Below are 12,125 nucleotides of genomic sequence, written 5' to 3'. Positions count from 1 at the left end.
TATAACAAAGACTTATACACACTGAAGCAGCGGTGACCAAGGAGCCTCCTTCCCCTACTGCTCCCTGATCTGTCCTTCCATATGTGTATTTAAGTCTATGTTTGTGTGTGTATGCGTGTGTGTGTACATGTGTGTGCATGTGCATGTGAGCTCTAGCTTCAGAAAACTCTAGACAAAGGCAGGAGATGTTTCCAGGAGGAATTCTCTTCCAAAATAAGCATCTAAGATCTGTGGCTGTGGGTAGAAAACTCCAGTGGAGAATTAACATGTACAGTTTTCCTTTATTTTCTGACAAGGCAGAGACTGCCATGGAGTAGCCTATTTAAATATATAACTCATAGATTAAAAAGTTAGTGTTATCTAGGATCATTTACTTCCTTTGTACCAAACACTGTAATAAGCATTATGTATGTACTTCCTTATTTACTACTTACAAACTTAAGAAGTCACTACCTAATACTCCATTTTACAAATGACCAAACTGAGACTCAGAAAGATAACAAGTCCAAAATCACAGAGTTCTTAAGCAGCTGTGCTGGATTCAAATCCAAAATAGTCTGACTCAAGAACTGCCAGATAAGAAGTGTTAACAGGTGCTGGGAATGGAGCCCCTGGTTGTTACTCTGTATTTTCCAATACGAGGACATCGTAGATCCAGTAACACTCCAGCAGCAAACAGGTGAAATCAACTTCTCCCAGGATATCTGGATCTTTTAAAAAGCAGAAACTTAAAAATTTTACTTCTATCCTATTGCAAAACCTACCCATCTGTAATCCACTGACCCAAGTTGCGACCTGATAGAACACAACTATCTTAGGCAAGTCATTTCCATCAGGTATCAGTTTCATTATCTGTAAAATAAAATCCTGGACTAATAATGTGTTGAGCTCCCTTCTGCTCTGTAAAGGAAAATAAATAGCTGTGACTGCCTGACTCTGGGGAAGACAATCTTCAACATCCTGACTAAAGTTGCCTTGAAAGCCAATCTGATTTTTCCCCCATTTTTGCAAAGCTAAAATCTGCTCCTTAAAACTCCTCCTTCAGTGAATTTGAGGCCACTGTGGGAAGCAGGACAGGAAGAATGGAAGAGTGGAATATTATCCACTCTCACCTCCCTCCCCAGTACTTACTCTATACTCACAAGAACTTTCCAATTGCCTCTGTACGAAGTGTTTAGTGAACCTTTAAATATTTCAAGATGTATGAGAGATTATTCCCTGTTCTCTTTTATTCTAATAACAAGGTATTCTGGGCTCTCTGCCGAACACCCAATGTCTTTGTCCAATTCTCTGTGGATATGCTTTTTCTGTATGCCATGGTCACCACTGGAGAAAATAAAAGCAACACTGACCATCAAGACACTTACCTATGACCCTATTGTTTCTTACATAAGAAGAAAGGAGGCTCATGGTTGCTGCACTGCAGTACTAGCATGAAAACTAGTGTCTCTCTGATGGGGAAAGGATGGCTTAGGGTTAGTTCTTATGAGTGGCCTGAACAGATGTCACTTGAGAGGTCCTCATTCACCAACCAGGAAATACTTTAATGTCAAAGAAACCATTTCTCCCTCATTCTGTTCCACAGTTGGAGACTCCTCCCTTGGGTCTTTAATAAGTTCTTATCAAAATGCAATTGAGAAAAAGTAAAAAAAAAAAGAAGAAGAAGAAGAAGACCATAATTCAAAAGCTTTCCAAATTTTGTTCCTCAGAAAAAAAAGGCGAGATCAATAATCAAATAAGTTTGGAAATAATAGTTGTAATCCATTACTAGAAAATATCCCAGCAGAGATCAACTGACAGCAGGTGAGAACAAGACAGATAGAAGATGAAGACTCTATGATAGGTCCAGGTTGGCCCATGGGAACAGAGCTGTCCCCTGGCAAAGAAGAGTGCCCAGAAAGGAAGAACAGAAGCTGAGGAGAATCTACACACCTCTGACCAATCTGCTCCTATGTCAAACCCCAGGGTTCTTACCCGGTATTTCTTTTCTTGTTCAAATTTTTCTTCAAATTTTCGAATTTTCCGCTTGAGGCTCTGGATGTGCTTGGTGAGCTGGGTGACGGTCTGTGGCGCCTTGCCATCTCCACAGCTGCAGCGTGAAGAACTCCGTGGCCTGCAGTGATTACAGGGAGGAAGGAGTATCAAAAACAGTGGGCTTCCAGTAAACAGTTCTGTTGATCTACAAACCAAAATTCCTGGATTGTCAGAGAATTCCAGAGGGAAGTTCATTATTTGATGAGGCCACCATGGTAGCATCTGCTCATTAATGGAGACTCCCTATCACAAAACTCTGTTATGGGTGGATGTTGTCTCGGACTTTAGTGTAAAACGTCAAAATATTAGTCCAGGAAATGTGTTTTGTAAAGCTTAGAGGAAGCCAATTTAAGATTCGAAAGAGACAGCACTGTTGAGGCTCTGTCCTCAGTAGGTTGCCCAAGCCATACCTACCAACATTTTCAAGGAAGATTTAGATGAGTGGTTAACTTTTCTTGACATAACAGGACTTTTTTTTAATATGATGAAAGGATGGGCCTCTTTTCCAGAAATTGCATATACCCCCTCACATAACACACACACTTTACATGCAATAGCAATAATTCACTCTTTCAGGTCCATCGATAGATAGTTCATGGACCCGGGGTTAGATATATTCAAGAAAAAATGGCATGAGTTCTGACGGAGAAACCAGGGATTCCCTGGGCATATTTTTAGCCAAGGGATTCTTAATCTTAATTATACATCAAAATTATTTATGGAACTTAAACATAAACAACACATAGTTCCTCAATCTCAAATGCAAATTCCAAGTGGAATGTATAGGGGGCAGGCATCTGATTACACACACACACACACACACACACACACATACATTATTTGGATGAGGGTAGCTACTGTAAGCTACCACTTTTCTAGAATCTAACAAGAAATGTAGATGGACAGCTCCCAAGTGTTCCCACAACTCATCCATTGATGCTACCACTGGACATGGAAAGAATATTGAGCTCATCAACAATGATATGTCTGATATGTGCATGTACATATACTTAAGATTCTGGTCATTTCACCAAAAATGTTCAAACATGTGAGCCGCTGGGCTATCCTGTCTCTCATGACCATTTCCTCTTGCAGTATCAAGGCCTGCAATGGCATCCCCAACTAGCAAGTACACTAATTTTTGTCATTTATTGTTCCAGTCTCGCAGTTGTGTTAGGCAGGCACATTTGTGCTATTTCAGTCACACTTCATTGTAGTTTATAAATGTGGCATTTGAAAAACTGTATGAAATGAAGACAATAACAAAACAGTTTTCTCACATCATAAACTGCTGAGTGCTGGGTGGAGATGGGGCTGACTCAGGGTCTAAGTTGAATCTCTGGCTTTGGCTGAAGATGGAGCATCGTGGCGACAGCAGTGGGTTATCACCGTCAGTGATGTGATAGAGCAGCCTGCTGGTCCCCACAGACTGGAGGTCTTCTGGTGCGCTGTTGGCCTCATTCTGCCCATCTTTGTGGACTGGTGAGGGGTCTGGGCAAATGAGACAAATCATCAAGACTTAGAAGTGACAGAGGGCTTGAGACTGTCATGTTCCTAAATAAAGATCATAAGCATTCATTATAATGGCTTGCCTCTTTGTCATTTCTTCCTTCTGGGGATATGAAAAGCTTTCAAAATATTGTCATGTTTATTCTCACAGAACCTGGACAGAAAATATTACAAAGCTGTTAACAAAACAAAGGAAACAAATAAGTTTGGTATGAGTTATACAATCAACACAACCCCAAACTACAAAACAATCTTCTTTTTATTTCACATTATTTGCATAAGTCAGAGGGTATATTACAAAATGTTAGAGCAATAAAAAGAAAACAATAAAATGGAGCTGGAGCAAAAGACTATAGATTATCAGGAAGAAAAGGTGTAACAACCAGTGAAGGAAGGGAGAGAAGGGAGTAGGAGGAAGAGAGAGAAAAGAAAAACAAGAGGAAGAGAGGGGAGAGGAGTCCCCAGAAAGAAAATTATTCAGCAATCATCAAAAATGATGGAGAACTCTGCTTATCAACAAGGGATGATGTTCAGAATATGCTAAATGGAAACCACAAATTTCAAAACCAAACATTCCGTTTTATATAAACACACACATTTATATGTACAAATAGATGCACTAAAAGATCATAGAGGTTACATAGCAACTACAAAGCATGGTAGAATCAGGAATTATTCTATTTTTTTCTCCAAAACTTTATGTACCATTTTATTTCAGGCAAAACAAAAAACATACACAAAACCTGCTCCGAACCCTCTCCCCAGCTAGCCATCTCTGTCCCTGAATTCTCACTAGAACCAATCCCCTTTTAAGTTAGTTCCCCACCTCACGGTCGTCCAGAAGGTATGTACCCCTCTGCTGTGGAAGTAAGGGCAGGGGACTGAGGCACAGCAGCAGGGGATCAGATCATTAGGAAACTGAGTCAGGGGGCCAGAAGAAGGAGCTCTGCACCCTGGGCTCCGTACAGAGTTATTCAAGAAGCAGCCCAGTCTCCTTCTCAAGTTTGCTCAACAGACAAGTCAGGACCAGCCAAGGCTTTCTCTTACTACTTCTTCTCTAACGAAAGGGGAAAACAAAAGATTTTCTGGATGAATAAGCAGAATCAGAAAACACTGATGATCTGCTTGTCCAAAATAAACACTTATCACAATTTGGTACCAGATGAATCTTAATCAGATTTAGAGTGGCTCCTTGTTTTCTAGAGCTTGAAATGCAATCTGCTTTGCGTAACATCAAAGGTCTGATTAGGTCCTCCTGTGTTTTCAGTTGGCTTCTCCCCTGGTGGATTGTAGACTGGAGAATGGATAACTCCTCCTATTTTGTCTTTGCAGCTCACTGACAGCACTGTCAGTGGCTGAGGCTAGTCAGAAATGGATGTGATGACAAAAGAGTTGGAGGTAGGCGAATGGCAGTGCCTCCAGCCCAACACAAGGTGTAATGGTGTGACTGACACACATCACCACAGGCAACACCCTTGCCATGAATAATTTACCCAGAAAACTCTGCAGTTTGGAAAGAGCCCTCAGGAGTAACAGGAATAAGAGTTACTAACCAATAACTCATAGCATATAATATCACCTTCAAAATACACCAGTAGGTGTATGGGTTCCTCATCAAATCCTTTTCTTAAACCACTAGGCTCTAAGAAGAAATGTGTTTTATTCATGTTACCAGTTTCTTGGAAATATCTTCTGGAAATAATAATGGAGAAGAAAATAATCTTTAGCACACACCTGGGACCACCATATTTTTACTGAAATGGAAAAGGTCTGAGACCTTCAACCCTTCAGCTCATTTGTGGCCCCAGGGTCAAAACTAACAAGGTCTCTTCTTGGTTGCTGTTTTATAATGCCAAAATGGAAATACTTGGGATCCTAGTAACATGACTGTGAAGCAGTGCCAGGGAAAGATCTCGGTTTCTGGAACCCATAGAGTCCTAAAATATAACTTTGTAGAATCACACATCACTACAAATGGCTTTTTAAAAAACTGCATTGCAACAGTAATTGTAAACCTCCATTTATATGGCATCTGTTTTCCTTTGGGCATTTGCATAATTTACCATGTGGCCCAATTAACATCCTAACCTCCTTGCCTCCAATTCACTATTGAAGGAAGCTGTGAGCCAGAAAGATCCCAAAGCAACCAATTGAAAAACAACACAGTCAAAAACTGGTAATTTTGTAACCCCTCAGTTCTTTGTCCAAACTCTCCATTTGAGTTGAGAAGGGGCTTAATTAAATCAGCTGACGCATGCATATGTGTGTGTATTTGTGTAGACAGAATTATTGAGCTCTTTGCTCAGAAGAGGCTAGTGTAGATTCAGAGCCAATGCTGCTGCTGTCCTGGGAAGAGTCCAGGCCACTGCTTCCAGACCCTACTTCCCAGTAGGGAGAAGCTGATGGCAATATTAAACTAAGGTGGAACCTTTGTTCCCTAGGGGCACATTACTTTCTATCCCCAAGGAAGGGGCAGCTTGGCAGGGCTCATCCTGCGATGCAGTATGTTTTAGAGGAAAGGGTCTGGGAGCCAGGAGTTTGGTGCGCCTATACTTTCTGTGGGGCTCCAGCCAGTTTCCCCACCTCTCTCAGTTTCATTGTTTGGCCTGTCTTCCTCACAGGACTGTGATAAGAAACATAAAAGGAGACACTCTCCACAACATTGTGCCAATACAGTAGTCACCACTTATCGGCAGGGGATAAGTTCCAAGACTCCCAGTGGACACCTGAAACCACAGAGCGCATCAATCCCTATATATACTACGTTTTTTCCTATATAGAGAGAGAGCTTTGATAAAGTTTAATTCATAAATTAGGCACAGTAAGAGATTAACAACAACTAACAATAAAATAGGACAATTATAACAAGATACTGTAATAAAAGTTGTGTAAATGTGATCTGTCTGAAAATACTTATTGTACTGTACTGTGGGCACCTGAAACTGCAGAAAGGGAAGCCCAGGATATGGGGAGACTACTGTAGTAACAATGCTGTTACTTATGCTTACACTTCATCCTAAGCAATGGCCAAGAATTCATGAATTTGATGTACTAGTTACATTTTTTAAAACTAATACACATTAAAACAAATTCCTCTTAAAAGTAACAATATTCACCCATGCATCCTTTGTATAGGGTATTTGGTGAAATCTTAAGATAAAGCATAGAAACTACTGAACACAGCATCTATGAGACCCATTATTTTTAACAAATATTATTAAAATAAGAAAATTGAATATTGTCTTCTCTTACTGAACACCAACCTCATTTGGAAACCCTACAGGGTTAATGTGGAAAATAAGAACCAATATACCCCACAACATGTTGTCACTACTCTGAGTCCCTATTTATAAAAACATAATAATCATCATATCTAATATTTATGAAGTGACTCACTGTGTCCTCAATCTTATTCTGAGATTTTTTGCATGTATTTAATCTTTGTAACAACTACATGAGGCTGGTAGTAATATGCTCTTCATTTTAAATTCACTAGGAAAGGTTGCATAACTAGGCTATCTCCATTCAGGGAGAGTTTGACCGGTGCTTGACATAGAAGATGCCACATCTCTGACACTGGAAGCCACAGTGTTTCTGGCAGCCCAGTCACTGAGCAGAAGGGAACGTAGAGAAGAAAAGTAGTTACCATCAGTGTGTGAAGGCCAAGAGACCACTTCTGCTCAGGCTGCAACCCCAAGCAGAAGCAAATGCTACATTATAGTGGTTAAATGAGGTAGTCAGATTTAAAAATCTATCTTTCTAATGTGAATTTAAAGCTATTCCAAACCTAAGTAAATCTCTATCTGCAAAAACTTGAGATGGGGTGCTGAGATGTGTAGATTCGTAAAATTGCAATCTTGGGATTGCCCATCATGGTGGGCTCCTAAATAGCATTCAGGGACATTCCAAAATGCCAAACTTCCGCCTTTGTTGGTTTCAAACGATAAATAAGCCAAAAGCATGTCCGTGATTCTAATGAGGTTCAGGCCTTAGCATTCTCAACCAGCCTCTCTCAGGACAGACAGCAGGGAGGATAATAACATCACCCACACACAGAGGGCCACAAAAACACAGATGAAAAACAACCAAGAAAACATCTGATAGATACATGATGGGTTCATTTTTAGGTATGTCGCATTTGAGTTCCTGAGGCACTAAAGGGTTCGCTATATGGTTAGCGGGGAGAGGACATGGGTAAACCTGAAGTCATCCCAATAACCAAGGTGAGAAAACAGATGAGCTTCCTTGGGTAGAGAGCACTGAGAGAGGAGAAGCAGTATCGTCATGTCAGGTGGGAATGAGGGCAGATGAAAAGGGACTCTGAGTTGGGGAGACTGACTGAGCAGTGAGGAGGTCAGCACTCCAAGCAGTCCTATGTGCCACTTTCTATAGATGGCCACTAGACGTGTTAGGGAGCTGGAGGGGTGGGAAATTTGTCACCCTGAAAACAGGGCTGGGCTTCATGACAGTCACCCTGCAAACCCAAGAGGCAGTTTGCCATAATGGATAAAAACACGAGCCACAGGCTCAGGAAGACCAAGATTCTCATCCCAGTTTTGTCACTGGTGTGACCTGGGATGCATTATTTAATCTCTCTCAATCTCATTGAATTTGAGCAATAACCAAGGGAAATGTCCAATGGACAGCTTCTGATCTCTGAGAACATCTTTTACTCTCCCTATGTCACCAAAATGGAGCCAACTGCTCAGATAACAACGAGGCTGAACAATGTCCTGCCCAGGTCCAGGGTTCTCCCTGAGCTGTGGAGCTAGGGAAAGAGAAATTATGCATCATAGTGTGGAAGATTCAGAAGTGCCCTCTAGGGATACAGAGAAAGCTGGGCGCTGGATGCTTATCATTTTTCAGCCTACTTGACTCTCCAGGTCTTCTAGTCGATTCTTGAATAGTTGATCACCGTAGTGGTACAGCTGATAAAAATCTGCTATTAAGATGACAAAAGCCATTTTCAAATGGGAGTTTTCATTTATGAGCAGAAGCACTATGGGGAGAATATTTGGGGAACATTGAATATACAAAGCAAACAGAAAGACCACTGAAGGAAATTCCAACCTTCGATGTGGGCGGTACCTTTACTAGTCTCATCCCAAGTCAATTAGAAAGTATAGTCAAGAATGATTCATCTCAAGCGTCATAAGTTAGGCTGAATTAGCCAATTCACTCAGGGAAGTTGGACCAGCAGCTCCAGATACAGCCACAGGAACGTATGATTCTCAAGGAACTCGAAGAGACAGGACAGGTTGTCTACCTAGCCCTGGGCCTGGGAGACATCAAGAGCAGTGTCAGACACCAAGCTTCTGGGCATGCCATCTGGTCACTTCCAGGCAGTCTTTCTATGCATGAAAAGCTGATACTAAAAGAACCTGAAGAAAGGTATTTTTAAAGTGACTAAAATATATAGGAAACCTGTGTGCAAGGGAAAAGTGGTAATTGACAACTCTCTGTATGTTCAGTTTTTTTGTAAACCTAAAACTATTCTGAAAAATAAAGTCTATTAATATTTTTTGTAATGACTATAGGCTACTGGTTAAAAGCCCGGGCTCTAGAGTCAGAGGCTTGGGCTTTGTCTGTGATACCACTTGTTGGCAGTTGTTATACCCTTGGCCAGGCAAGTCTCTTCAAATTCAGAATTCTCATTTGTAATCAGTTGAAGACAAATACAATCAGGTATAATAACACAGTACTTGGTCTAATGTAAAAAGTGAATTAAAAAAATTAAATAACTACCTGGCAGTTTGGGCTGTAGAACTGATATTTCCTTCCTATAAAGCAGTTGGAGAAGTGGCCTCAGAGGATTACAGTCATCTATACATTTTGAAATCTTTCCTTAGAAAACAAGGGATTAATGCAAAGCTCCTTTCTTCATAGATTATGAAGCTGGTTGTAAAATCACAGAAAAATTATTAATAGTAGATAACTTTTCTGGCCAAGTTATGTCATAGGTTTAGCACAGGACAGATTTTATTGTTACAAATGTAATTCCAAATTTAATAGGTAGTATTTATTCAGCCATCAGCTCTATAGATTATTGCTGTTATAAATACCTTTTGCTTAGGAGAATAAGTGTAATGTCAATCATATGCAAGATTCTAGAGGGGACCTAGGGAATGAACAATATGAAATGTCATTTCCAATCCCTGGAAGTAGTTAGAAATTATGATAGAATACATATTCAAAGACAAATGCAAGCATTATCAACTGGAGGAAAGGAGACATGAGTTCTGAGTACAGAAAGGATGCCCAGCTTTTAACATAATGACAGCTGACATTTATGGAGCATTTACCGCTGGAGATGAGCTAAGACCTTCATATATATATTATAGCATGCCATTCTCACAACAATCCTAGGAATTAGATAGTATGCTTTTTCCCATTTTAAACAAAAGGAAACTGAGGAGGATGAGAGAGTAAATAACCTGTCCCAAATCACCCAAGTAGCATATAAAGTTCTGCAAGGAACTATCTTTCTGAGCTAGGCAGAACCTTTTGCAAAGGGCAGAGTTGAATTAATATTTTAAGAAATTAATTCAGTTCTAATCTTGCAAGTGCATCCTGGATTAATCTTGTTTTACATTTCGGAAATGACATAGAAGAAGAAATTTTTAAACAACCATTGATATGAAAATATATCTGGGTTTTCAAGAAGTCTATGCAAGATTTTCATGCCAAATATTGTTTTAAAACAAAACTGAATGATGATTGGGCCATGTTTTGCAATGGATGCAAAGTTCACTTAACAATATGCAGCTAAGGGAAGAGATTAATTTCTGTCTTTATGATGGACATGTCAGTACCAATACTTGCAAATGGATCCTGAATTAATCTTATTTTACATTTCAGAAATGGCATGGAAAAGGAAGTGCAGAATGATAAATCTGAATTTGCAGATGATGTTAACATTTTTCAGATTGAAATGCTAAGCAACCACAGAACAAGCTCATAAACCATGAAGCAGAGGTTCAATAGTGGCAGATGACTTGCACTGCAGGCCAGTAAGTGATGCCATTAAAGAAAACAAAGCCAGCTACTCCTAACAAATAACAAGCACTAAACTGTTAGTTTAATCAGGTATGGGATTTGGGGAGCTCTGATAGAATATACTGATATGACAAAAAAGCCAAGAAAATAATATGCATCTCTAGGAAGGGTTTGGAAAACAATCCCACAGGCGTAATTATTTCATATTTATTTTATAAAATGCCCCTGTTCCCATTTTCACATATTAATTCATTTTTTTAAATTGAGATCATTGTAGATTCACATGCTGCTGTAAGAAATAATAGAGATCCCTTGTATACTTTGCCCAGTTTCTTCCAGTGGTGACATTCTGTAAAACTATAGTACCTCTGCTGATATTTACAAATAAAATTGTAGTATCTGACTCCATGTGAAATATGCTATGCAGTTCAGGTAAATATACATCAAAAGAGACACAGGGACCTAGAGATGGATTCGATCAGAGGAGGCAAAATTACAGAAACAGAGGGGCTATAGCAAATAAATCAACCACAAATCTAGATCTCTTCAGTCTGACAAGACAAAGTCAGGGATGGATTTTTAAAATGACTTTCAAAATACATTAATTATATAGAGAGTATATAGACCAGCTATATATTTCATTCCAAATTCTAGAATATTAGAACTTTGGGGACTTACCATTTAAGCTGGATGGTAAATAGCATCCTGATGAAGAGTTTAGGCTATGGAGTCAGAGTGGGGAAAGCCCCACTAACACTTCCCCACTTTCCACCCAGCCACCCTCTACTCAGCAGCTTTGGGCCCTTCAGCCAGTGTATTAGTTCGTTTTCATGCTGCTGATAAAGACATACCCAAGACTGGGCAATCTGTAAAAGAAAGAGGTTTATTGGATTCACAGCTCCATGTGGCTGTGGAAGCCTAACATTCATGGCAGAAGGGAAAGGCTTGTCTCACATAGTGGCAGACAAGAGAAGAGAGCTTGTGCAGGGAAACTCCCCTTTTGAAAACCATCAGACCTCATGCGACTTATTCACTATCACAAGAGCAGCATGGGAAAGACCTGCCCCCATGATTCAATTACCTCCCACAACATGTGGGTCCCTCCCACAACATGTGGGAATTCAAGATGAGATCTGGGTGGGGACACAGCCAAACCATATCACCAGTTACATCTCCAAGTTTATTTCCTCATCTTTAATCTGGGGGTGATAATGAAAACTATATCATAGAGTTCCTGTGCAGAATAAGAAAATCCATCCACTAATGCCCAATCCATTCACTAATGCCTGATGCAAGTAAAGAGGTCATTGTTAGCTAATGTTAATGTTATTCACTTAAGAGCTTTTACATCAAAGGTTTCTGAACCTCAGCACTATTGACCATTCAGCACTATTGAACCAGGTAATTCTTTGATGAGGGAGAGGGGTGGTCCTGTGCATTTCAGGATGTTTAACAGAATTCCTGGCTTCTACTCACCAGATGCCAGGAATGTCCACTGCCTCATTGTAACCAGTTGTGTCTCTAGATGCTGCCAAATGTCCTCGAGGGCAGCAAAAAATAGACCCCAATTGAAAACCTCTATTTTA

The 12,125-nt window shown here is 40.1% G+C and overlaps 1 protein-coding gene across 6 annotated transcripts in view; it reads right to left on the bottom strand.

The window, feature by feature from the left end:
• The window catches only part of FAM13C (family with sequence similarity 13 member C), a 123,012-nt gene that overhangs the window by 20,697 nt on the left and 90,190 nt on the right, over window positions 1-12,125 (bottom strand). For all 6 annotated transcript variants that reach the window (XM_024253896.3, XM_024253895.3, XM_024253894.3 and 3 more), the window contains 2 exons: window positions 3,315-3,525; window positions 1,975-2,113 (listed from right to left, as the gene is read on the bottom strand). In XM_024253896.3, the coding sequence (XP_024109664.2) occupies window positions 1,975-2,113; window positions 3,315-3,525 (350 nt within the window). The remainder of the gene's footprint in view (window positions 1-1,974; window positions 2,114-3,314; window positions 3,526-12,125) is intronic.

Source organism: Pongo abelii, chromosome 8 (assembly GCF_028885655.2).
Source record: "Pongo abelii isolate AG06213 chromosome 8, NHGRI_mPonAbe1-v2.0_pri, whole genome shotgun sequence".
Lineage (NCBI taxonomy): Eukaryota > Metazoa > Chordata > Mammalia > Primates > Hominidae > Pongo > Pongo abelii.
The sequence above is the reverse complement of the archived record's forward strand: the minus strand, read 5'-3'. Positions and strand labels throughout refer to the sequence as shown.